Genomic DNA, 27,449 nt, shown 5'->3' on the forward strand with positions numbered 1-27,449 from the left:
CTCTAGTTAAATTGTGCAGGAATTGCACAGAAAAGGAAACCTAACAAATTCTGGTTGTTCTTTCTAATGAGTAAGCGGTTTTAAGGATATTGCTTTATAACGAACTCTGGAAATATGTCATATCGCACACCATCTCGAAAAGGAACATTTGAAGATGTTCATAGTAGTCTATGGTGTGGTTAATGAACATATTTGAACATTAAGCGTCATTTCAACCGAGAACCCCTTCAGAGATAGGCACTCTTCCGGAATTCTGCATACCCCACCTTAAAGATCAGCTCTGCCTGAATTTCCTTGAAATAATATGGGAAATGTGTAATTTCTCGACTTGACTGAAGCAACGCCTTGTTGAGATTGACAGCAAAGAGCATCGGAGAACAGCAAACATCTAGAATCACTCAAAATCAAAACTAAAACTACTACAAGATATAATAAGCTTATTATATATTCAATACAAATACTTATGTAACACGTATCTGTTTTATCAAATAACAAAGTTAAAGATCGTTAAATTTAACAAAGTAAATTTGAATTCATGATTTTATGAATTTTCTTTCAACAACATGCATCAAACTTACGCGATCGCCTTAAAACAATTTGAAACAAAAACGTCATCATGAACCAACAATAGACGGGGTACTTGTTAATTCGAGTTCAGTTCTGCTAAAGCGTTTATCTCAAAATGAGATTATTTGTATTTTTCGACCTTTATATCGATGCAGCTATTTTTTAAGACCGCTTTCACCGTAAGAGTTTGTCCCGACGATACGTCGAGATCGTTTTTCTGCATAACCGCCGCGAGTTTCCAATGCGAGTTTTTATCCAACGTACTTATATTCACTTTATCGGCGAGTTCGAATTCGAACCAGTACAACACGGCAGTCACGTGACCGCATTCGCTGGTTTCGACGTTAAATACTTGTCGTTGTTCGAGGAACGATGGAATACAACCGCTGACCGACGGTTCGTTCAACATCAGATCGAACAGTTTAAACGGTTGAGACAGACGCACGTGTGGCAACGTGAACAGATCAATATCAACATGAGTCGTCATCTGTAAATAAATATATCTCTATTTAAATAAAGGTCCAGCTTAATCCAGATCAGTTGTAGGGGAGCCGTGTGAACCACGAAGGGGGGGTAAAATTTCCAAATTATTTATCTTCAGTTTTTCAACGCATTTCAAAGTACGTTTTAGATAAACGTCCATATTTTCAAGGTGTTTAAAATGGATTGGATCGGTACTTTCTTTACCTGAAAATCATTCATATATTTGGCAATATCGAGACCTAGGACTCTGTCATCATTCACTACACCACTGTCTTCTTCCAGTTCAGCGCTACTGATCAACATTCCGTGTACAGTGACTACATTAGGCATCACAATTCCACCATTTCTTAAACATGTGATTCTGTAAAATTGAAGAATATTTCATACGATACAACAATTGATACAGAGTCCCACAATCGATGATATTTCAGTGTTTTTTATCCGATAGTTTCAACATTTATCTAAATCTCGTCTTCAGAGAAACAATTGATTTTAGGTAAATCTCGAAACTGCCGAATAAGATAAACTCGATAGATGAAATATCATCGAAGTGAGATTATTCATTATCTTCATCTACTGAGAATTAACCCTAGTTGGTTAATAAGCAAAACCCACAGTTTATAATTTAACAATTTATTCTGACAGTTTTAAATTTTGAAGTTTTCAAATAAACTTCATCATCAGAGAAATGAAAATGACATAAAAATGATTATTGTGACATTATTTCTGTTTCTCTGATGTTGACGTTTAGTCAAAATGTCGAGACTGTCAGAATAAATCAGAGTCATCAACTGTTTGTATTGCTTATCAACTCTGAATACTGATATCAGTATCAGTCTCTAACTGTCACGGTGATTCGTCTAAGACTGGTATTGAATGTAAGCCATGACCTATCTCTGGAATAATCACCTCGCTAATGCGATATCTTCGAGAATTTGTTGTCTCAGGGCTCCGCATGGTTCCACTAAATCGGTCAACAACATCGTAGACGTTTCTTCAAATTCATCGAAATTACGATTTCCAAAAACGATCCGACTAGCCGCGATACCGTTAGCGGCGGCTATACTCAATACGAAAGCCTTCGATTCATCGGTATAATCCGTTATTAAAACATTGTTCACACCGATCATAATAGCCTGCAATCCTAATAACGACACACCTTGACACATGTCTATCATTGATAAATCACTAGTGTTCGATATTTTACTGTTCACTATTTTCTGAATAGCCTCGCAGTAAGCCTTATTACAGTAAATATCGTTCAAACATGAAATATCATTCGGATCGAGAAGATAAACTTGTCGATCGGTAACATGTAAATCTGGCGGCTGGAAAAATGAACGATTCTCCGGTTTTCGGTACAATTCGATCAGTGCTGCGTTGTGATTGTCGTTTTCTTGACCATCAACGATTTGTGACGTTTGTGGTTGAGATGGAGTCATGTGACTCGTCTGCTGCGGAGATGGAGTCATGTGACTTGTCTGCTGCTGAGATGGAGTCATGTGACTTGTCTGCTGCTGAGAAGGAGTCATGTGACCTGTCTGCTGTTGAGAAGGATTCATGTGACTCATCTGCTGCCGAGACGAAGCGATGTGACTAGTCTGCTGTTGAGATGGAGTCATGTGACCTGTCTGCTGCTGAGACTGAGTCATGTGACTAGTCGGTGGCTGAGATGGAGTCATGTGACCTGTCTGTGGTTGAGAAGGAGTCATATGACTCATCTGCTGCTGAGACGGAGTCATGTGACTAGTCTGCTGCTGAGACGGAGTCATGTGACTAGTCTGCTGCTGAGACGGAGTCATGTGACTAGTCTGCTGCTGAGACGGAGTCATGTGACTAGTCTGCTGCTGAGACAGAGTCATGTGACTAGTCGGTGGCTGAGATGGAGTCATGTGACCTGTCTGCTGCTGAGACTGAGTCATGTGACTAGTCGGTGGTCCCGAGTAAACGATAGGAACGGTAAAATCAGAGACGAATGATAAATTAGCGATACCGTGAGTATGCTCTTCGATTGAAGCGGTGAAGTCTGCGTTTATTTCGTCTCCGATCGAGCGACAGAATTCGATCGCTCCGACATTTGTCACGTTTGAAGACGGTGATTCAATGTCTATTTCGACGTCATTAATCGATGGCGTTCTATCCGATATCGGTGATTCCGATGCGACTGCGTCGACTAAATTAACAATGTTTTTCATCGTCGGTATAAACGGACTACTGGAGCCAGTCGGAGTCGTGCCGGTCGGAGTCGCGTTGCAGCCGGTCTCTGGAGTTGCGGAGCCTGTTTTAAAACGAACGATATTGCGACAGAAGAATTCGAGGCAGCACGGCGAGCTGACACATTCAACTTCTAAAAGATCCCCGGTTCTAACTGAGAAATTCTCCCGTTTATCTGAAACAAAGAGATTTCCGTAAATCATTAAATCTGGCGTTAAAATGAATTAGGTGTTATAAATAATGGTATATCTACTGAATTTGGGTTGGATTGAGCTAAATTGTTCTCTGAAAAGTGTTGACGTTAGATGAGCAGTGGCATTGAAATGGATGGAAGCGTCATAACGGACTTAGAGTGTAAATCTTACTCGAAGTTCTGAGATGTTTCTGTTGAACCGGATATATCGCTTGTTGCCAACACGTGTTACTCTCCGGTGCTGTACAGATCATCGTCACATCATCCAACTCCAGGTCAAACCACATGGCAAACGCATCCACTTTCCCCGAACAGATCATCGTCATATTCAGATTAAAGGTTCGACCGTTCATGTAATCAGATATTGCCTACAAATATGTATATACTATGTATTCAGAGCTGGAGTCAGATCGAAACTAAATCTGCTTCATTCTGTTGTTGATGAATTACCTGCGGACTATTGAAGTCTATTTCACAAACAGCGTTTACAGCTGACAATCGCTTGTATCCATTTCGAAGTTGTTCTAGTTTCTCGCAAGAATACGGTTCATAGTTATCACCCATTACGAAAGTATTACTGGTGGTTGTGACTGATGAGAGATCTAAATGCCTCATAGCCGGATATACTAGTCTAACAAGAAAATTGATTACTGTATGAATGAAATATTCCAGGCTTTGGAAAAAGAAGTGCAGAATACTTTAGGACAAGTTTAAATGCAGCAATAGATTATGGAAAACGTAGTTCAAAGAAATCTCCAAAAGTTTCTGCCTAGCTTAATGTCACCCTCAATAGTTATCATAGCTAAGATTTAAAATGGTAACGTTTTATAAGGCGTCAAAAATACATTCAACCGAAGTGATATCTGTATGAGTTACCTGTGTTGTGTTCTTATATCCTCACTTTCAATAGCACAAACATAGACAATAGCCGAGGATGGGATAACACGACCTCCGCCCCAAGACGTAAACCAGCCCGGCGACAGTAATAATTCCTTCCAAGCGTGGTTTAGCGTCGGTAATATCTGTTCGCCCAGTAAACCAGCATCTACAATCTCTGTCACCACTAACTTAGCCCTGAAATAATCACCAGCATAAATTAACTAATTAATCAACGAATACAGACTCATAATCAAGTCGTTCTATAATTACCTATCAGGGATGTCTTTGCCGATTTCTAGTTGAGTTGATTTTTTATGTATTAACGATATTTTATCCGACATTCCGTTCGCGCTAATGATATCACAAGATAGTTCATACATAGCTTTAGACACCTCACAGGCATAGACTGAATCTCCACCAGCCTGTACAGCATACATACTACAAACAGTATAATTGAGGGTTATATTCATATCTTTATCATTCATTTAATATATGAGACACTAAATGACACCAAAATTGAAACAATAGAAAAGTTGTATAAGAATTCACTGTCTACCCCGCAGTAAGGGTATCCGATGCTATTTAGCCACAATTTACAATGAAGGATAATAGCACCAGTCAAACAGTCTTGGCACCTGCTATATGATTTACTAGGTCTTTCCACATAAAAATCCTATTAACCAATCTTGAAGGGACGGTTCACTAAGTGTGTACACAAAATTTTCAAATTCTCCCCGGGAACCAAATTCTAATTACACATCGGGAGGGGCTATTTACTTTTAAAATACAAATTATCTTATGTTTATGAAAAATAACGATACACTAGACACAATTATATCGACGAATTATAGGCCTAGAAAGTGTTGTGGCACAAACCTGAGTAATCCGGTTCCTGATCCGATATCTAATATAGACGTATAGCCCTTTTTAACGGCTCGTTCTATAGCGTTCTGATAGGCTTCGTTACGTTTGCGATCGTTTAACATTCGAAAGTGCCATCGTTCGACCAAATGACCGCAGATATTCTCCAGATTCTCCCGAGCCCCGAGGTATTCCGGATCGATTCTCAAAGCTTTACGAAAACAGCTGGCAGCTTCGTCGACGTACCCTAAACTGATGAACAAAAACAGAAAATTGAATCATAACAATTGACGAGTCCGTGGTTTTAACAATCGTATAAAATCCCACGCAAACAATCAAATATAAAATCTAAAAAGTTTCCTTAGTAGTCGATTCAACATATATGGATATATTGGTCCTATAAAACATCTTCATCAATACTTTTGTCACAATGAAGATGACTATTCAGATATAATCAAAAGTTGAATATAAACTGCTAAAGCTCTTAAACAAATCATTTCAGACTCAATTTTTCATTGTAAGCATGTGATTCCATATGAGAAATTGAATGCATTCATGATAGATATACACAAATTAGGATAAGTAAGGGCATACACTGACCCCGCACAAGTAGTGAAAGGTTATCGTTGGTGGTTAACTTTTCTAGTGGGAAAGGCTTTGTGAAATATCCGGTGGTGAAACTAAACCCCCTAGTGTGAGCTATAGGGCACTAACTTACCGAAATAGTTGTGAACCCATACTGTTAAGCATTGGCTCGCAGTCAGGGAACGCGTCACACGCCTGTCCATAACAGTTAAAAACATCTTCCATTCGACCTTGTTCTTCTAGCTCTTTACACCATTCTTGAAATACTATCGCAAATTTCGTTTTTACATCATCTGAAAGAAGTATTTCAACAACTTCATTTCCGAATGGTAACTTAGAATAATGATAAAAATAATAAAACATGTAAAAATAATAATTGCAATTTAGGTTTCACATTGCGAACTTGTAACACCGTTCATCACCAGACAACAGGACAAAGTTATGTGAACAGTTATTTATAACTTTCAAACTCGTCACATTTTGTACATAGTCGGAAACTGAAAAGTTTCGTTTTTTTTCGAATCTTCCACAGTTTTTCATCAAGGGTTTGACATTACAATCTTGTCCTCTTTATTAGTGACACATCGCAAATTTTCATACCTTCAACTCCAATTACATTCAACAATTAGAAAACAAAATAAGATGAAATTTGAATACGAATAAGAATACCTTTAATATCTGGAGTTAGTTTTAGCGCTAACAGCATGTGAGCGAAAGCTCGACCAAAGTTTTCCTTTTGAAGACAAACATCAGCAGCAGCTATAGACCTTCTAGCCATGTAAGAATGACGATCTGTGGATTGCTGTTCAGTAGAACTGCACTGCTGCTGTTCTACAGCTGCCATCCTACCGACGAGGAGAAGTCACTACTGCCGTCGTACAACCAGAATTAGGGAACCTGAGAAATGAGATAGGCCTATAATGAATAATCTTTCCTCACGCTCAATAGATGAAAGAGATGTTGGTAAAAGCTAGCAGCAAGCCTAATCCCTTCACAAATAATTATCATGTTGTTACAAATTTATTAGGCCCTACCTGCGGGGTTAAAATGTGAAAGTAAAAATAGACCACCGCCGTGAATTGAGCACTGGATTCGGTATCACTCGATGCAAATTTATTTCATTACTTGATTCAAATTTATTATAAATTTTATAGTGGTTTTTAATGTGTATTTTTTGCACTGTTATTGAATAAAAAGATATTTTACGTTAAAATAAAATTGTGAGATTTAGGTCTGTCTGCAGAGTTTCCAGAACCGGTCATGTCAGGGCCCAAGACCTGACATGACAGGTGGGACCTCAGGTGACAGCTCGGTTGATTCGCTAAAATGAAAATCGTTATGACTGAACCGATGATAGGCGATTAGAAGACAAGATAGGCGCGGATTTAGAACACATGATAGCCGATGAGAACACAAAGGACATCGTAGTGCTTTCTGAATATATTATTCAAAAACAGGCGGTGCAACCAGGATAATCTAAGCTCATCTTGCTTTTGGCATCTTCATGTGTTATTCACACTTTTGAAAGTTTTACCGTTGAATTACAGACTCCCCTCTCCATCTCCTCTGACTCCCCTATTGAATTCATCAGAATGCGTCACTTATTTTATATCATTTTATATCATATCCATCAAAGAAGGCCTCAGGCAGCCACATTAATCAATCTATTTGTCGTTGGAACTGCTTTTTGTTCAGAAGAACATTTCACCCAGCACTGGCAGTGGGTTGTCTCCACCAGTGATCTCCGTCGCTCTAACGATCCAACCAACTGTGGTACATCAGAGACACTAAGATTCTTGGTGAAAAGAATATGCGCCTTCACGTTATTCTGCCGTGCTTCACAAGACGTGCGCGCCACAAGACTCGCTGCGATGTAATCTGTGCGTGTACTGTATATGAAAAGCGTGCCTCGTGTGGTGGCCTAGTTAAAAACTTTCCAGGATCTCATTGTTGTATAGGCCTTTTTATGAACCAGCAAAATCGAAATAGATTAGCTATTTAGATTATATAGCCGATTAGTGTCAATTAGCATAACCGGGTATGTTGGTTGATAAAAACGCCAGGTAGAAATTATTCAATTATGGCCTACTCAGCAGCGACTTCTACCGAGAACATCATATCGGTTGGATTAGATAATCGGCATACTTGCTCGCCGAGCGAGTATGCTGAGTATGCTAATCGATTATGATAACCAATGTTCATAAAAATGACGGATTATGACATAATCCATGCTCATAAAAACGTTTTGCATACTCGAATATACTAATCGAGTGTTCATAAAAAGGCCTCAATCGTTGAAATTCGACAGAGAAATCGGCCCTGAAAAATTAAACGGATTAGAACCTGAAAAATAGAATGGATTAATAAACACGGAACAGTACAGGACAGCACGGAGACGAACAGTAACACATAAAACATAAAGACGTCGTTCCTCAGGAAGCAGGAACAGGAGCAGGAGCGCAGCGAAAATCGCCAGGAGGAGAATCCACGGAAGCATGTTCACAGTGTGAGTAAGCTGAGGTGAATGGTCTATGCTTGTGTACACCGTGGTCAGCCGGTGACGTATTCAATAGCGCGTATAAATGATATCAACAACTCTGAAAAGCCGCAATTGTGTCTCTATTGTTGAACGGATTTACATTGAGAGCTTATAGAAGTTGAATGAAAAGGTTCTACTGCCGGGTTGAATACGCGCCAGTAGCCAGCTGAACAATATCGTGGAACTGTAATAAGGCCATAAAAATAAATTTCTAACCATGGATATAGTTAATCTTAATAAAACAATAATTTTGAAGCGAGACCTCGCACGGCAGCTCGCGCAATTTTGCAGAATTTCTCGCGACCTGTGGTGACAGGTCTGCATTTAAAACTGATAAAAAATAGAAAAAAAAACTTCTTGCTTTAAATTTTGCTTAACGTAAATTGATGAGTTGATTTAAAATCAGTCTCAATAAAATCAGTCTCTATGTTGCATTCGGCTCTTTGACATATACATCATAAAAACAATGAATATAAATAGTGGGACTTCAGGACAGTGAGGAGTGATGCCGGCGAACTGTGATAGTGAACAGATATTTTTCAGTGTCTTATTGCGGAAACGAAATATCAAGACCTCGATTCATCTAGCGAAAATATTCTCTTACTTCTACATTAATTAATTCATCTAAAAAATTAGGAATCATTTTCGATATTTACGACGGGTCAGAATATTCATTCAACTCAAAATGTTCTTCCATTCGTCTGGCACATGCCTAGATATTTCGCCGTTTCGTCAAATATTGTTGTGAGTTTGGGTTTTTTTTGGGACCTGACATGACAGGTAAGACCTGTCATGTCAGGTCTTGAGAGCTGACATGACAGGTTCAGAGTTTCCCAGTTTCCGCTCATCATTCAAAAAAAGTGTTTCGTTCTCTGTGTAAATATGACGGTTTTCTTAGGTAATCGTACGACAGATCAGTATTGTAGGATTCTGATGAATGGTGTTAGTTTAGATGGACCGGTTTCGAAATTCAGAAAAACTGCCGCTGATACTGTGAATCTACCAGTAGAGAAAATAGGTAAGCAAATAAATTCAAATATATATTTTATTATCACCACCAGTACCGATCATCGTATATCGGCATAAAATACAGTGTGATGTAGGTGTAACTCGGGCACTTGTGTAGCTCACACTTGCTTGAATTTCAATTATCGGTAATATCTGCTAGGCCTATTTCAGAGTTGATATATTGTGGACGAGCGTTGAAGGACGCAGCGACTTTAGAATCGTACGGAATCAAGGAAGGTGTGACGATTCATGCTTTGAAAAAACAAGATATCGTTACGCAGGAACCTGTAGGTGAGTTATTTAAGCTTGAAATTAAAAAAGCATGTGTAACGAATAGGCCTAATGCAACGATGATGGTATTTCATCGAAACACTGATAGTTTTGTGATTTATCTAAATCCTAATGAATCTTTAGACGAGTATCTTAACCCTTTCAGTGCTGACTCATTAATACCCTATAGTGCTAGAGAAAATTCTAAAAAATTCCACCCTAGTGTGTTGAACAATGGGAATACCACTATAGTGTGTCTACACCGCAGTGCGGTGTATCGTTAGTTACTAGTATTTCACTATGCTTGACACTTGCTGCCATTTTTCAATAGAGATAATTACAAATTACTAATTACATCAATACACCGCAGTGCGGTGTACTAGCAAAATCCATTACTGATTTATACACCGCACTGCGGTGTAGACGCACTGAAAGGGTTAAGCTGTTGCAAACCAAAACGGCAGTTGTAGAGACTTGTACATAGTTTGGTATTCGGACTAATCTAATTCTCAACTTCAGAGAAACAGTGAAACTGTATTCATTTTCATCACGCCTTATAGAAATATCTGTTTCATCAATGTGTTTGTAAAATATGCAATCATCATGAAACTTAACCACTGATGTCGGTTTACTGACTGATGTTGGATGTCATTGTGCCTCACACTGAACTGAATTGAACTGAAGAGATGGGTTTTTTTTCGATATTTTTAGGTAAAATGAGCGATGATGAAATCAAGCAAACAGTTGTAGCTCTGCGGCAGGCTATCATGTTACATCCCGGTGACAGAAGAATGGTCAGTAATCAATTATAACCGATATACATCAAATCGATAACATTTACACCAAACAAGAAATTTATTGAGAATCTTTATTATAAAATTTACGATGAAAATTATATTTTGTATTACTTTACACACTTTTAGACGAGTCTTACTCAATTGGTGAGTAACCCGGATTCACTAGATAGTATACTCGCAGCGACTCCTGGTTTAGATCAAGATCCGATTGCTTTAGGCAAGTTCAACGTAATCCCGGACGTCGTTAAATCATTGGAATTCTGAAATATGAAAAATAGTACCGTTTACAATAAGTAGTGATTCGTTATTTCAGCTATGCTGCAAAGTCCGCAGTTACTCGGAGTTCTTGCCGATCCAAATACAATCTCTAAGTAAGTGAATATATGTATATATATATATATATATCTGATTATGATGAGCAAGTATTCAGAATTTGATAATAATAATGATAATCATAATTTATTTCCAAATCCATATCAAAATATGCTCTTGGGCTTACAAATATTATTTAGAAAATACAGAACTAGCAAATAAAAAGTAGATATAGATACAAGTAAAAGACAGCAGAATTAGGCGTTTAACCCTTTCAGTGCGTCTACACCACAGTGCGGTGTATAAATCAGTGATGGATTTTGCTAGTACACCGCACTGCGGTGTATTGATGTAATTAGTAATTTGTAATTATCTCTATTGAAAAATGGCAGAAAGTGTCAAACATAGTGAAATACTAGTAACTAACGATACACCGCACTGCGGTGTAGACGCACTATAGTGGTATTCCCATTGTTCAGCACACTAGGGTGGAATTTTTTAGAATTTTCAAATTTTCTCCAGCACTATAGGGTATTGATTAGTCAGCACTGAAAGGGTTAAGAATCTGACTGACTATATTTGTTTATAGAGTGTTAGATGAACACCCGTGTTTAGGACACGCTGCCATGCATATTGCAGTCGCGCTGAATGAAGAAGCCGCTAAAGGCGGAGGTCCGAGTCATCAAGGATCTGAAGGTATATTCATCGAAATTGTTGCATTATCGATTTCAATTCTCGTGTTCGGTCTGAGATTTATATCTGCGGTGATAATTTCAGGATCGTATTCATTGGATCAAATGTCCGATGATGATGAATTCGATGCACCGTTACAAAGAGTTCCGGTAAGATTATATTTCCATATTTTCATCCATTTTTGAAGCTTCAGGATGAGATTGATGGGAACGATGTGAAAAAATCTTAAAAGTTGAAATTTCCGTGAAAAATAGTGAAATTTCGACCTTTAACTGTATATGTTTACCATATGCAGTGCTTTGTTTCCGAGTCCGTCCATTTTATGGACCACTAAACCTTTGGTTCTTGTCATCATGGATTCTATGTCTAATGCTACTATTCATACTTTGAAAATTTCATACATATACTGATATGTATTGAAAATGTGAAAAATTCAGGAATTTTGCCGTGAAAAAAATGAAAATGTTATTGTTCACCAATCTCACCCCTTATAGCTACTATTCTGTAATTCGGCGCGAGGGCTAATGGCGTATTGTATTGTATGATTCTAGATGGGTGGTAGCAATGAATCTACTCCTATAACAGCTACTCAATTAGCCGCAGCGTTAGCAGCAGCTACCGGACGACCAGCTACTCAATCAGTAAGTTGCATTCTTATTAATTTACCCGTGTACTCTACAAGTTTAGGCTGATAATGATATCGAAGAGAAAACCACTATATCAAGTAAATTTTGGAGGATTTTGACATTTTTTTGACATTTCGACTCGATTCAATTTAAAACCGGTTATTTGCCCAAGAGCAGTTTTTAATGATATAACAAGGATGCTATCTGATGTCAGTAGTAGCTTGAACCCCGTGAACAGTTGATTTTGGGGGGAAAACCTAGGCCGGAATTCACTTTGAAATGCGAGATTTTTGAAAATAATATCTGACTCAATGATGGGTCATTTAAATCATGTTGTTTATGATTGATTTCAGGCTGGTCAGGATGCTGCGCAATCGAATGTGATCACCGCTGATTTCTTTCAACAAGCGATGCAACAAGCTTTAAGCGGAGGATCGAATTCAGGAGGAGCTTCGTCATCTTCGCAGCAGCAGCAGCAGCCGCAGTTATCACGTGATCAATTACAGGTAAAACACTTACACAACACATGAATAAATTTTTGTGGATTACAGAGACCCAGAACTAGTGGAACTAGAATAACTAGAGTTAAAATAGATTATTTCCAATGTTTAAACACCATGGTAGTCAAAATTTAACAAAGAACTCTGGTGCTGTCTATATCAAAGAATTCAGCAGCTCATTAAGAGAAATCTACAATATCAATTCTTCACAACTGTTATTGTTTGTTTCCTGACAGAATCATTCCACCCATCTTCACGGTAATATTTGAAAATGATATTTGTGAGTTAGGTTTCTCATATTGATATTCATCAATACTAGAAATAGTCTCTTATATTTCAGCAGCTCCTTATGATATACGTTTATTTTCAGTCACAATTACAACAGTTAAGAGATATGGGTATATCCGATGAGAACGCAGCAGTTGAAGCTCTACAAGCTACTGGTGGCAATGTACAACTAGCTCTGTCTATTCTATTCGGTGATCATCTTCAATAATCTATTCTCATTCTTCTCATAACTAATATACATTGTAGTTATGTCTTAGTGTTAATATAGTAAAATAAACTGTTCAATCAAACATATTTCATACTAGTTGTTTTATCATGGGATTTGCCGTTTGCTAGTTTCTCTACTTATACCTCTTGGAGGTCATTCATTTATTACGTACGCATTAGGGGAGGGGTCAGTGCAATTGCGTACTGTAATGCTTAATGTATATGAAAAATGGCCGATTCTGCGTACAGAGGGTTGAAAAATTTTATGCACACGTAATGAATGATCCCTTGCAAAAAGATTCATTTTGAATGAGAAATAATTCCTTAATTCAAGCCAAAAGGATGTGTTGAAGTCAACTATTTCCCGACCGACGAAGTGATTTGACTAAAGACACGGTATCATCACAGATAGATTATTATTCGCAAACAGTGAACATTAAATACATGAAAGTGTGATAGTGAATGGAAATGTTGATAACACAAGCGGAGACACATGGATTATAAATGCACGATATAAATATGGCATAAAAGAGTATTAAAATTATTTGCCTATGAGAGTAAATGAAGCAATGTATGAGAAATATTCCCGTAAATTTCATTGAAACTAAAATTGGAACTGATCGAATGAAAATAAATTACGTTAAAAATGTTCCCCTTAAAACATAGGAGCATTCAAATATAAATCATGCATAGCTTTCAGATTAAATGGCAAAGCATTTCTAATCAGTTTCCAATGAAAACTATAATGGTTTGAATGGGAATCAATTCATCCATGAGCCACTGAATCCTGAAGTCTGTATTTTCACAGAAGGCACAACTGGCAGTTTGGAAGACGGATATTCTAACACCAGTCGACACGTATGTGCTTGATAATTATAAAATGATAGTACACAATTTTTTCCTGATCATTTCTCTGCCATTAAACAAATATTCGTTTTACACAATTCATGTGAAAATAGCATCAATACTTTACAAACAGTTGTAAAAAAATGTAGAAAGATTTAAAAATACTGAATAAGAAACAGTTTCTACAAAATATTTCCAGATAGATAAACCTTATCATAAAAACTCTGAGCAATCAGTACTATGTAAATCCTCGAATGAAATCATTCAAATTGATTCAATGATCAAATGACGTATTAGTGACATACAAAAAGTATGAACTCTTAACATTTAACTCTCAACATCCAACTCTAACAATCTTAATCTTAAATTCTGGCCTTTGTTGAAACAATATGGGAGTCATTCATCTATTATGTACGCAACAGGGGAGGGGAGTGCAATTGCGTACTGTAATTCATAATGTATATGAAAAATGGCCGATTTTGCGTACAGGGGGGTGAAAAATTCAAATTTCATGCGTACATATCAAATGAATGGTCCTACTATAAAAATGCAGGTTTTTATAAAAGACTTGAACAGGCCTATGTTAACAATTTTCAATACATGTACTCAATGACAGTACGTAAACTTCAATAACTACATCAACTAGAACAACTGTATAGAATTCAATATTACATACAAATATTCAATACTGCTGACGACTGCTATACTGAACATACTGATCTATTTACCTTTCGATTGCATATTCGAGGCTGACATTTTGATCATTATAAACATTTATCAATGCGATATACAACATGTTTTCCATTGAGAAGGCACATTTAGTTAGGACAGATCAATAATCCCTGACAGTAAGCTATATATAGTTAACAAACACATGCGTAACAATTGCGTAGATTATACAGACTCTAAATTCCACAAGTGAAACGTCGACTATTGCTTTGCATTTGAGAACAGACTGTTGTGAGTGTTTGAGACGACTTGTGACACAGTATTAAAGCTTACACTGTCGATTCCTGGCGTTTAACTCGACCCAGCGGTTCATCATCCCTATAATCATCAACATCATCTTCCTCACGATACAACTTTCCCAGATTTCGACCGGGACAAAACTGTGGTACGATCAGCGACCAGACGTAGATGATGATACACGCCCAGCTCGTCGCCATTTTAATCCACACCGAGGGCCAGTTGAAACCGAAATGACTCAAATTTGCTTCTTCAGGCCTGAAATATATACATTAGATTGAACTTTTAAAGAGCAAATATAGAAAATATTACGAAATGAATACTTGATATCGATATTACAAACCTAAACCAGTTTGTAAGATCCATCATTACGTATAGTGCTGCCGAACACAGTAAGAGGTGAAAGAATGAATAGCTGTAGACTACATTTTTAGCTTCATTGTAAATCACACGTTGTCCTCCCTGAGACTGGAGTTTACTTCCTGAAACAATACCACGACTTATAGAAAATGTATGGACACATACGTAACCGGACGGTTTCATGCCGAAATACGGCGACTTACTTTTTTCACAACATGAACCACAGCATTTCGTTTTCTCTGGCTTATCCTACAAAAGAATAGAAATTTATCCTATGTGACCCGGTCAATCTATTACCTATTAACACTGATTGACTGAAATCAAAATCTCACCAATTCCGGATTAGAACTGGAAGGAATCACTCCCAGACGAATAGATTCATCAGACGTTCTCCAACTGTGAAAAATATTAGATTTTACACAAAAAATATAAATATTCTTTACTTCATCAGTTTTGCACAAATTATTTATGGATTTAATATTACCAATTGTAGATAACGATTACTACCATGAGCACTATTCCGCTGTAAGCGATTATTTTCTCGGTTTGACCGCCGAACATCTGCGACGCTGGACGACACAATACTTTATGATAGTCTTTACTGACTGGATCCTGCATAACCGAGCCTAATTCAATCAGTTCTTGATCCGAACGTAATGTGGGATTGATTTCCACCCGAACTGTAATAAGATATCATAGAAATATCAATCCCTCAAGTGCAATATCGATGATTAATTGATTTATTATTTCATATTGGAGTATTCTCTATGAGGTAATACCTAAGACAGGAGGTTCGCTTGATAATGCTGACCAGGTTAAATATATCACATAAGATGTCATTATCGCGGCTGGTAGAATTCCTGCGTTAGCGTTTCCTGAAATTCAAATACAGCAATATGAATCTATTCTTTACCAACTGAATGCTGTATCACTAGAATATAATGAGTGATCCTACAACTGATGGTATCTTAATCACTATTTATTATCAGTATATTTATAATCAGTATGACTTACGTTTTAGGATGCACGGCAAAATCGAAATGAAGGAGAACATCAGACAGCAACCAGCATTCGAACCGATGAATATTTTGTTAATCAGACATTCATCTTTCGTTGTGTAATTCAGGAATAAATGGACAGTTCCAACAATAGATCCGACTAATAACACAACTGATACACTGTAAATAGCTGCAAATATCAAATAATTTACATATGAATTGACTAAATATCCAGCTATTGTTCCTGTAGGAGGGTATCTGTCTGGTGTTTAGACTTATAAGTTGGACTAATAACATTAATATGCAAATACTCCATCGTCTAAAACTTACGGAAGTACCAACATCCACTACATCTTGAATCTTTTCTGACATTTCTGAACCTGAATAAGCAACAAAAATATTTCAATTACCGGTAGACACCAGTTACCAGTTAATAAGAAGATTATCAAAATATATACAAATTATTCAGTCACAAACTTACCATTTAGCATTTATGACATACGCGAAGTCAACTAACAGAATTATCTGAGAGATAATGAATATGAAAGCACCTCCCATTCCGATATATCTCCAAACTGTAAAAATTGAAGAAAAGAAATATATATCATATCTGCATAGGCTTTCGAGTAGGCACTTTAGCATACAAGTAAACTACGTACCATAACTGAAGTAATCAGAGTGGGGAATATAAAATGCTCCTCCACAAAAAACTGCAAGAATCAATAACTTAGCCACCCAATAACTGAAAGGCAATAATCAATGTTGAATAATGACGTTTTACATTTATGTATGTATCATTGAGTCCTGGAGAAATTTAAAGTTACCCATTGTGAATCCCAGCTCTGAATCCTTCACTGTTAAATACACATAAAGTAACCAAACACAGCAACAAGTGGAATGCAACCAATGCTAAACACATTCGATAAACAGCCATATAACCGGTTAATATCTTACAACCAGGACCAGCGTTTAACATGATACACGTTTCATTGAATCGAGGAATCTGTTAATAAAGAAATCAAACCATAAATGAATAACTGGTTTAATCATTTTTGGGAAACTGACCCAGTGTTAGTTTGGCTGTCCGAGTGACTGTTCCATTCTACACGGGCCGGACACAACAAGTCTTTGGCCCCAGTTTTTACTGAACTTTTATACAGTAGGCCTACCTAGGATACTGGACCCAGTTCCACAGTTGTGAGTTAGAGTTAACTCTGACTTAAAATTAGTTCATTTTGAATGAGTTAACTATGAGTTAAATCTTAACTCAGAACTGTGGAACTGGACCCTGGGGTCAAAAACATTTTGCGTCAGGCCCCTGTGTTCTATTCAACTGCAATCTCATCCAGGATTGGTCTTACTATGAGACCATATTGACTTGATGCAGCCACAGAACCGATTGTCACGACCCAAACGAACACGACTAAATCACAGAATATTCTCCTTACATTTTCCGCCATCATTTCTCCAACTTCTGGTACGAGCATTAGACAACTGATCGCTGTGATGAGGACCAGAAATAAAACGTACATCCCTCGAGTGCTTGTCGTTTCTCGTATGGAAGGTAAACAACTGCAGCATAATGAGCAGGCTCCCGGACCACAACAACAGTTCGCCTATAATCAATAATAACATTAATAATTCAGTTTGGACAAATTCGCTAGAATGAAATCAACTTTTCATCCAGAAGATTACACTTCGAAGTGTAATATCTCGATAAACGTCCATAGAAAATCCAAAAATTTTAAAAGGCTATTGTACTTTGTTTGTTCCTGATTCGAATAAGTATAGGCTATTTCATTAAGGTTGTTATATCTTAATTTATAGACATGTTAGTAGAGAGGCCTACCCTAAATTTGAAACAAATTTGTTCAGAAAAAATGCTAAATATATATCCTTTCAATGCATTGACATACAAATTTCTGTTAGGAATTTAACAAAACATTTATTAGATTACCTGTGCTTGAAGGCAATCGCCCATTTTATTAGTTTTTCTGCGTTTTGTTCTGACAGTTTTATCAATTTGCAATTGATTGGAATTGAATTTGCCTTAGTCGGGAATCCCAAAATGACGTCATTGAAAATTGAAATCCATGGTCAAGTCCACCGTCCGGAATTTAGTGTGAACTGATTTGACAGCTGATCAGTCAAAACAACTCAAAAACAACCGTTACACACGGTCTCACACGAGGCTGAGAGGTCAGGAGGTTGATAATTAGGCTAATCAATTGGTCGCATGTGACTGATGTGTGTTTGAGTGACTGACTGGCGCTGTCGCTGCATTCCGTCGATTTCAGTGTGTCGTTTGCGATCAGCTGTGTGTGGGTGGAGACGTCATGATGGCGGCGGCTAATTCAAACTCGTCTATCCCGATAGATAAATCAACCAGTACCAGTAATGATATTTGTGAAGGTTTACAGCAATACAGTGATGCAGAATTAAGCGCATGTCATGTGGTAAGTTTACCAACATCAATCTTTCACAACCTGTGTCCATTCTCAAAAAGATTTTGTCTTGGGGACAACATTTTATTCCATCATGTTGATCATTATCCTGAATGTGAAATTACTGGATTTTTGAGCTGAAGGCCCTATGATATTTTACAGGAGAAACATGAAGTAAGAAGTTCGCATAGTGATGTTTCTAAGAAAACGAAGCTGGAATGCGTAGAAGTTGCCGATGAACAGGTGGCAGTGCAAGAGATCTGCACGAGTAACGACGCCTCAACTCAAACCGCTGAACAAGTAACAAACAACGACGCGGGTGCGATATCCAGTTCGGAGGATATCCAATTGAGAAACATCAGTCCGAAATCAATCACACCGGATAAACTAGAGAAACCATGTGACATCGAACGAAAGCAGAGGAGCTCGGAGAAATTACGTACGCGTAGTTCATCGAGTTCTGGAAGTCAAAGAAGTGAACATCATCTACATAGATTACTCAGTAATCTTAGGTATGTTTTACAATTTGAGGAGTGACTGCAGTTTATGTTGTATCCCTATATAACATTACTTGAACCCTATTAAACCTAGTAACTATAGAGCCAAATTACAGGAAGCTGGCTAAAGCTGCATTTTATGAGAAATCCTGATAAAAGATAATATTTTAAACATGCTTTTATGTAGGCTATAGGTAAATAATATCAATATCAAATTAAAAACCTAATCCTAGTATCGCTAGCGCCAAATAGCAGGAAGGCCACATCCTTGATTGCTGTTGTACCCAATTTGAAATGTCTTTGTTCTTATTTATTCCAACAATTTATCAGCGCGTTAAGTGACGGTCCGTTCTGTCGAATTTGTCACGAAGGGAACAGTAAAGAAGATCTGTTTTCACCGTGTAAATGTAGCGGAACGATGGGTTTAATACATCGTAGCTGTATAGAGACTTGGCTCGGATCTTCAAACTCAAATAAATGTGAAATCTGTAATCATGTTTATACTACTAGAAGATATACACGACCGTTCTATGATGTAAGTACTGAAGGAAGTCCTTGTTAATTTGGAAATCTTTAATGCAACTGTGGCAATTGAGGATTCGCACATGCAAGTGTCTGCCAAGTTTGCTGGTAGTTGCCGTACTTGGTCTTCAATTTCTTCTACATTTCAGTTAAAATCGAAAACAATTTTTCTGAAACTAATTGATAAATTATCAATGAACAATAGGCCTATACCTTAATCACTGAAAATGAGTTGAATGTATTTTTGGTGGGTCCTGTGATGGTGTATGGATTCATGCGCGCCAAAAAATTTAGTTAACAGTTGATTAGAAATGAAATATAGCTGGTGTAGCAGTTCCCTATTATTGAAATCTATTGTGAATATCGCTGGTTGTTTTATATATTTCAGTGGTTGCGATACCCAACAACTTCTCAGGATCGTAAGAATCTGATAGCTGATACGGTGTGTTTTGTATTGCTCACTCCTCTAGCTGTTGTTAGCGCTTGGCTGTGTATAACGGGTGCCTTACATTACTCCAGCATCGAGGGTGGTAACTGGGAAGCTATTGGTTTGATCGGTCTCACTTGTTTTTTATTGCTCATCTATTTAGTTTGGTGTTCGGTAAGTGTAATAAGAGGCATTCATTAACTACGTACACATCCATGAGGTGAGGTGGTTGAAAATTGGCCAGCTCCCCCTATGTACCTATCGGCAAACTATTCCATACATATAGACCTACATAGAACAGATTCGCTGCCGGCTATGAGCTGATTCTTCATATTCACTGAATTCTGGCACGCAGGAATAGCATAGTTCCTGACTCTGCTTCATTCTCGATGCTCTTTGGTCGGTTTTGAGCGATGGCTGACTGCAATAGCTCTATTGAGATAACTCATATTAGTGACTGGTAATACGGTGGTAGTGAATGTTTAAAGGACATTAGAAATTCTTAGTTTTCTATTTCGAATATTTTCATGCTTTTCATCGTTGTTCTATTTTCGCACAGGTTGCAATTCGGTATCACGTTCGTATCTGGGTCGATTGGAGGAATTCGAATCAACGAGTTACGGTCGTAGATTTCAACGCGGCGCTGTCGAGCGCGACCGACGACGAAAACAACAATAACACGCAACTTCAAAACCTGTCGTCATTATCGCCGATATCCAGTTCATCGAGCGTCAATACCGACGAGATTATAGGTGGCAGCACTAATAACTGTCGTACGTGCAGCCATCGACGTCGATTTAACGATCGAGATTTTCGTCTGTTGCCGGTCGTGATTCTGAATCAGGAGTATTCACTGTTACATGACTCGGGTTGCCCGTTGAACGCGAGTTTCGCGATCCCGCTTCTAGCTCGCATCAACGCCGAACGAGAGGTCGTTACCGGTAAACGCAGTACTATCGCTCAGTGGAGGGACAGCGAAGCGGTCTGCACCGTACCCCGCGCAGACGTCATGGCAAATACATCGGCTGTTGAAACCGTAATGGAATTATCTCCGACCGCGTCTGGAGAAGAAATGAATGCCGCATCGAGTACGCCGTCTAAACGCTATCATTATTATCAGTCGATCGACGCTTCACCGATTAAACCGACTCAAAGTCTCTTCGACGACACGTCTTCTTCTCCCGCGTCTTCAGATCGTAGCACGAATGAAAACTTAGCTCTAATCGCTTCTAATTCCTCGGATATAACGGCTTTATTACCGGATAATAAAGATTCTCGACGTATCGTACGAGAAACAGTTGTATGAAGTGATTAATGACGAATATTGAAATATTGCTCAAACATTCTACGTTTTACGGTAAAACAGTCAAGATATGTGTTGAGTTGCAGAGTAAATCGGATAAGGGACATCTGATGAAACTTCGACTTGTTCAATTCAGATTCAACCTACTTAGTGTAAAAGATATCTAAGCTCTCTATAGAATGGAACGGAGAACCTTAACTGGTACATTCCTTCTGATATTCTGACTTGCGCAAGTTTAATTGTATCTCATTTCTGGAATATGAATGTCATCAAAGATTACAGAATTTTCAATATATCCCATGAAGGTATCATTAATGGTAGAGGGATTTAGCCTGAATTTTCATTGTGTTTCGTATTTCATATTATAGTCATTCTATTTGTATTCAAAAACTTCAGTGCAATCTTTAAGACTTTACTTATTTATTTATTTATTTAACGTGTGAATATTTTTTCTATGTAAAAATGTTCAATATGTGGGCCTAATTGATGTAGATATTTTTGGATTTTCATATTCGTGAGTTGAGATGCTTGTATTGAAATGCTTGTTTTTGCACTCGGTTCATATCATTAAATTTTTTTTTTTTCAAATTCGTTCGATCTGAAAATAATCTCTTTGTGATGTTACGCATGTAACTTTCAATATCTGTGATAAACGAAATGCATTTTCCTGCACAAAAAAAAAATTCATATTTAGTTTTTATTCATCTTTCATTCAAGACTGATTCTTGTATTTGTATGTTATTTTTTATGTACCATTTTGAGCCAAAAAATCTACTCAATTTATCCTCAAATACATATATATATATATATATATATATATATTTCTACTGCATGTACCGTAATATTTGGTTTATCGATCTTATTTGTTCCCATTTTGTCCCCAATGTAACGTGATTGTGCTATATTAAAATAAATTGCTATAACGATTTACAAGTATTTCAAGCAGAGCTGAGGCGAATTTGGAAGGGGCGAAATGGGAAAACAAGACTACGTTTGTACATTGTATCATTATCATTATCAATTGATTGAGTTCGTGATTGCATTTACTATAAAATATATTTATTTGAAGCTGGTTTTCAGATCTGTGATACACATTTATACATGTATTCCCGGTATATATTCCATTTCGAAAAGCATTTGTGATCGATTCAATAAACGATTTCCTTTATACACGTTACCGAATAAATGTTCAATTTTTAGGCTGATATTCGTTTCTCGTATTCTCGTATTTTTTCTATAAAAAAAGGACGGAAAAAGAGGAAGGAATTCAAGAACATTTTGAATATTTCTTTGACTGAGAATGAGTCGAGATGGAAACAGTTGAGGATTCGATATGAGCAAAAGGAGAAGTATTTTATTTTTCTGACGAAAAAAGAATATTCATATATATATTTTCAACACACAAATAACACTAAATCATAGACATATTATACAATAAACATAGTTGTAAGCCAATTAAACAATAAACCAATGGTCTTCTATACAAACACATGTTTTATTTTTATACCACTGGTGGTGAAAACAACCTGGTTTTTGAATACAGGTTGATTTCCTTTGCGAAATAAGAAGAATCCTTCTTAATAGAATTAGAAACGTTTAAACAGATAGACGGGGTCCCGTCGGGTGCTAGAACCAAAAACTTTGTTTTCATGTATTCTAGTTAAAAATCTATCAAAAACCCTGTAAGTTTTGACAATGAATGACGCTTACTCACAGTTTTATTTCTTAGAAAACAATGTTTTCTTTTGTTTTTAATTCCCGGTCATTTTGCTGACAATAGGATATCCGGGATATCTTCTAATAGCTGGTAAATCTCTGTATCGGCCGCTATCGTGTAAATCTAAATTCTCGTGATAATATCCGTAATATCCCGGTCCGTCCCACTGCGGGAATCTGGCTGGTGGCTCGTATTGTGTGTGCATTGGATAAACCGATGGATTTCTCGTGTAACCGAATAATTTCAGTTCGGGAAGTCCAGAATGACCAATTCCTGCAAAACGAGACAAACTCCTGATTACACCAGAAGTTCTTAGAAAGAAGTCTGAAGGCAGTCGATTATCTTTGGTGCTGTTTAAAAACAGGCGATCGTGCCGATCTTTTTTGAGAGGCAGTTCTATTTCAAGAAAAAGTGGCACTTTTCACGGTGAAAAGGGGCAGGTCTTAAACATGTGCCCGGGTACCCGAATGAATCATTTCAAAATGGATACTTTTCCAAAAAAATATGAAGTCTTGTTGGTACTGACCCTTTGAAGGGCACTTTGCAAATTTTAGGGGTTCGTTCGCTACCCCGAACCCCCTCGGCACGGGCGGGGCCTGCAGTCACTGAATTGTAAACTGATATATACAATTTACATATCGATAATTAAATCTCGGCCTGGTCAGAGGTCACCAGTACGAGAGGAGTTTATTCGGGCCAAATTATAGATCCTGTAATTATGAAGGGCGCATCCTCTAGGATACTGTACCTGCTGGATTTAATTGACTACCACGGGATGCATCTCTCCTTCTCTGGAAAGACACCCAATCGTCTTCTTTTTGGAAATCTATCGCATCTCGTCGAGCTTCGTTCGGTAAATGTTTGTAGTTTCTGTATTGAATCCAGCGACGTTCCGATGGCACGTAATTCGCGGCCCCCTCGTAACAAAACGATTTCCAGTCCCCGGACAGGTAGTTGTGAGTGGGCGTTATTATTTTTGGGCCACTGAATCGTTTGTCCAAACTGTATTGACTGTAACAATATCGAGCCATCTCCTCGGCCAACCGTGCTGCAATAAGATCATTACAAAATCCACGATCAATAACTTGAATAATTGATAGATTCTGCGAAAAAAAAACCTTTTTATTCTATTTCGTAATGAATTACAAATAGAAAATTGTCCTGTTTCTGCTGTTAACGGACCCTAGGCCGGTACGTGTGTTGGCCCTCGTATATTACGTGAAAACGTTGCATCAGCGAATGACTTTCAATATTTGAAAAAAGCATAGAGATAACGGTACTGTCTGATTCAGATAACTGGTATATACCGTTAAATCTAAATTTGTATAAATTTATCAATATCTTGACATTTATCACGATGACTCCATTTCAGTACTTATTTACGTCAGAACTAGATAAACTTAGGCCTATACTGGTTTTTTAATTAGCTACAAAGAGAAATATGCGGTATATTTGTGCCAAATTAGGCATCAATGCAAATAGATTTACACGGATTTTCGCCGTTTCTTTTACACCGATTGCATACATGTGTGTATATATACATATATAGATATAAAAAATTGCCGAATTCTTCCATTGGTAAGATACATTAATTAAACAAAATTTAGTAAACTCTGCCATGTATCAATTGTTGACAATTCATTTCACTCCATAGAGACCTACCAGCAAATATATGAAAGTAATAATAAACCTCCAAGCGAAGGCAGAATGTAAACTGTCACTGAAAGTCTTCTGTTGACTTCCTGTCTAGTGTAGCATGGCAACCGCCATTCCAGTACTGGGTGGTGTATATTGCTGGAATAAAATCGAGCACTGGTGAAAAATGTCCCAATGTTTACATTGACAACCAACATGGCGGAACCAAGATATGTACAAGTACTGGATGATGGATATGGTTAGTGAATTGTTATTGTTATCAATAAGGACTTTTGAGAAAATTTGTCTCATGTTAGAAAAAGTATGAATACGGAATGAATTTGAGATCTAAGTACTGAAAGAGAAACGTTTAAAGACTGCAAAAAGATATTTTTCTTTCAAAAAGCTTATTTTTATCATTTCTATTGAAGAAAAAATGATTTTTCTCCGACCCGACAATACACAGGAATTTCGATTTTCATGAAAGTCATGAAACTTTTTGTAAGGTGCCCACACTGATGTCGGGTCCTGAGAGTGCTCGCACAGAAAACTTTTGGAAACCGAGATGCAATTTCTTCTCGCATATATATTCGAGGTGAAAATGTTGCTTCTCTTTCAACTCAATTCAAAATAAACTAACTTTGGAAGCATTTGTATATTTTGAATGAAAAGGAATGAGAAAGTTTTACCAATGATGAAATCGATTCTCACAGATTTCCATAAGGTCGGCATATTGGTGGAACTTCGGGGTTCGTTCGAACTCCCGAACCCCCCCCCCCTAAATACGGGCCTGATATCAATCTTTTACTGGATGAATATATTGAGAGTTTGTTACAGGCGTCACGCATTTTATGGCGGGAAAACAAAATAAAGATAGTCCATCACCGTACAAGACGTCACGTGATGGTATGTCACATTTATGGCGCGGTCCAGCTTTCTATACGAGAGAATTAAGACGCTATACAACATTGGACGAAACTCTTAATCCAGCCACATTACCACAAGGTGAATACATTATCCTAATATAAAAACCATTTCCGAAGAAGTAGATCGGGATACAGTTGCAAATTATATCCTTCCAAGAACTCTTGAACGAAGAACGATATATGGCTGATAGAAAATTACTGGGGACATTTGGAATGTTGCATACTGGGTTCATTCACAAAACCTCATAATCACTTGACAAAACGATTAACAAAATAACCAAACCAAAATTGTTTCAAATGGGATGATATTGTTTTGTAGACGTTTCAGCCATGGCGACTCGTAACCCGTCCCGTTCTGTCACTAAGGTGCCGGGCGCGATCCAGGCCATGTCAGCTGGTGACGCGTGGAATCGTAACTGGTCTGGATCGGGATTCTATAGTCCTCAGAATCACGTATGGACACGAGAGATGGTGAATATAGGGATACCCAGTGATTCGAGATTAATGATCAACGAAGAAGACTGGTTGAAATATAAATTTATGTGCGGTCATCCGACAATGAAACCAGTTCCAACCGGGTCGAACACTAGTAGTAGAACGGCTACTCCGACATCAGCACCAGGTCGACAACTTACCAAACCGATTATATATGATGAACACTTGAAGTATTATATGAGCTAGAATTCTCGCGAACACGCGCCTGAATCTTTTTCCCTTTGTCAGGATACTCTGGGATAGAGCATGGATTGGGGGTGCATGGAAAAAGAGAGCATTGATTTATAGCACCCGAGTGGTTTGCTATTGTTGGAAGGGAATATATAATCAAAGATCTTGCTAGAATCACACGCGTTAGATATATCTCCACATTGTGTATTCGAGATATGAATGTATCTTGTTTTTTTCTTTTATTTCTTATAGAAACGTTTTGTTAAGTGCATTATACGCATTTTCTAATAATAAATTCAGTAGACTAAAATCAAACGTTACTAACGCGTCGGTTATCTTAGTTCCTATGTACATTGTATAATATGTCTGTCTTCTGCAAACGTGGTTAGTCAGTCTGAAAAGTCTAACGTTTGTAAACGTATCAAAATCAGATTAAATTTAAAGCGAAAAAGTTCTTCGGTAATTTTATGTACCAATGCGAGGATATCAGTCCCTGAATCTCAATCATTATTTAGTGTCAACCCGATCACCGTAGCATACAAAATCTTATCGTTTTAACCAAATTCGCAAAGATCGCCTGTAACATATTGAGAATTCTCGACATTTCTGTGGATATTGAAGTCTTTATCAACTGAAAGAATGATTTATTAGATAAAGCATTAACATCGATGGAATTGGCGATCTGAAACAACGTTAGCCCGTTATGTAGTAAAAATATCAATCTCGACCGTCTAGTGCTGCCCCTATGAATAATGATAACGGGAAAAATAAGAACTAACATAGGAAACTGATATTTTTCTAAATTATCACCGAACACTTGCATTAACATAATCAGCGCCCCCTAGACCTCAATTCCTCAGATGAAGGCAGCCCTGAAATGGACTCGTAAACCTTTTTGTTCATTTCCTGTGTTCTTCATTCAGAATAAATTAAACTGCTCATTTTCCAACCAGATGTTACCGAATATTAACAAAATCTATTAAATAGTTATTCAAATTTTTATTCTGTTATATTTAAGATTATTACAAGTCAAATTAAATACATACATGTACAAACATTTATAATAATTTTGCATTTGAATAATTTTTCTCTCATTGGGACATGTGACAGTGAAATTACA

At 37.4% G+C, this 27,449-nt stretch overlaps 6 protein-coding genes across 9 annotated transcripts; 3 read left to right on the forward strand and 3 right to left on the reverse strand.

Annotated features, from left to right (window-relative positions):
* Positions 1-441: 441 nt before the first annotated feature.
* On the reverse strand, positions 442-7,739 carry LOC141905875 (protein arginine N-methyltransferase 9-like). 3 transcript variants are annotated; one of them, XM_074794954.1, is made up of 11 exons: positions 7,317-7,739; positions 6,452-6,679; positions 5,916-6,075; positions 5,213-5,449; positions 4,607-4,774; positions 4,334-4,531; positions 3,908-4,088; positions 3,630-3,825; positions 1,960-3,439; positions 1,255-1,411; positions 442-1,054 (listed from the first exon to the last, which is right to left on the reverse strand). In XM_074794954.1, exons 2-11 carry the CDS (start codon positions 6,624-6,626, stop codon positions 689-691), a joined length of 3,318 nt encoding a protein of 1,105 aa, XP_074651055.1. In that variant the 5' UTR covers positions 6,627-6,679; positions 7,317-7,739; the 3' UTR covers positions 442-688. The 3 variants fall into 3 exon arrangements, with proteins under 3 accessions (XP_074651055.1, XP_074651053.1, XP_074651054.1); XM_074794952.1 differs by lacking the exon at positions 7,317-7,739 and adding an exon at positions 6,989-7,041; XM_074794953.1 differs by lacking the exon at positions 7,317-7,739 and adding an exon at positions 6,817-6,848.
* Positions 7,740-9,130: 1,391 nt separating this feature from the next.
* On the forward strand, positions 9,131-13,107 carry LOC141905191 (ubiquitin-like protein 7). The gene is made up of 10 exons (XM_074793986.1): positions 9,131-9,339; positions 9,501-9,620; positions 10,311-10,393; positions 10,523-10,613; positions 10,710-10,767; positions 11,298-11,404; positions 11,486-11,550; positions 11,953-12,042; positions 12,381-12,533; positions 12,898-13,107. Exons 1-10 carry the CDS (start codon positions 9,204-9,206, stop codon positions 13,021-13,023), a joined length of 1,029 nt encoding a protein of 342 aa, XP_074650087.1. The 5' UTR covers positions 9,131-9,203; the 3' UTR covers positions 13,024-13,107.
* On the reverse strand, positions 10,606-18,246 carry LOC141905190 (serine incorporator 5-like). Of its 2 annotated transcripts, none has more exons than XM_074793985.1 (14): positions 18,150-18,246; positions 17,641-17,808; positions 17,017-17,101; positions 16,852-16,934; positions 16,674-16,767; positions 16,523-16,572; positions 16,209-16,382; positions 15,974-16,069; positions 15,679-15,874; positions 15,527-15,590; positions 15,398-15,443; positions 15,178-15,316; positions 14,871-15,092; positions 10,606-10,656 (listed from the first exon to the last, which is right to left on the reverse strand). In XM_074793985.1, the coding sequence occupies exons 2-14, from the start codon at positions 17,771-17,773 to the stop codon at positions 10,641-10,643; spliced, it is 1,398 nt and encodes a 465-aa protein (XP_074650086.1). In that variant the 5' UTR covers positions 17,774-17,808; positions 18,150-18,246; the 3' UTR covers positions 10,606-10,640. The 2 variants fall into 2 exon arrangements, with proteins under 2 accessions (XP_074650086.1, XP_074650085.1); XM_074793984.1 differs by having other exon boundaries at positions 17,017-17,195; positions 18,150-18,240.
* Positions 18,247-18,531: 285 nt separating this feature from the next.
* On the forward strand, positions 18,532-21,444 carry LOC141906339 (uncharacterized). The gene is made up of 5 exons (XM_074795586.1): positions 18,532-18,648; positions 18,799-19,148; positions 19,464-19,668; positions 20,044-20,256; positions 20,642-21,444. The coding sequence occupies exons 1-5, from the start codon at positions 18,532-18,534 to the stop codon at positions 21,386-21,388; spliced, it is 1,632 nt and encodes a 543-aa protein (XP_074651687.1). The 3' UTR covers positions 21,389-21,444.
* A 1,341-nt stretch (positions 21,445-22,785) lies between these two features.
* LOC141905699 (uncharacterized) lies at positions 22,786-24,916 on the reverse strand. The gene is made up of 3 exons (XM_074794674.1): positions 24,765-24,916; positions 23,851-24,150; positions 22,786-23,375 (listed from the first exon to the last, which is right to left on the reverse strand). Exons 2-3 carry the CDS (start codon positions 24,131-24,133, stop codon positions 23,137-23,139), a joined length of 522 nt encoding a protein of 173 aa, XP_074650775.1. The 5' UTR covers positions 24,134-24,150; positions 24,765-24,916; the 3' UTR covers positions 22,786-23,136.
* On the forward strand, positions 24,885-26,624 carry LOC141905697 (uncharacterized). Its single transcript, XM_074794673.1, has 3 exons — positions 24,885-24,996; positions 25,575-25,742; positions 25,983-26,624. The coding sequence occupies exons 1-3, from the start codon at positions 24,933-24,935 to the stop codon at positions 26,342-26,344; spliced, it is 594 nt and encodes a 197-aa protein (XP_074650774.1). The 5' UTR covers positions 24,885-24,932; the 3' UTR covers positions 26,345-26,624.
* Positions 26,625-27,449: the final 825 nt, after the last annotated feature.

The sequence above is a fragment of the Tubulanus polymorphus genome, chromosome 5, assembly GCF_964204645.1.
Source record: "Tubulanus polymorphus chromosome 5, tnTubPoly1.2, whole genome shotgun sequence".
In the NCBI taxonomy this organism is placed as follows: Eukaryota; Metazoa; Nemertea; class Palaeonemertea; order Tubulaniformes; family Tubulanidae; genus Tubulanus; species Tubulanus polymorphus.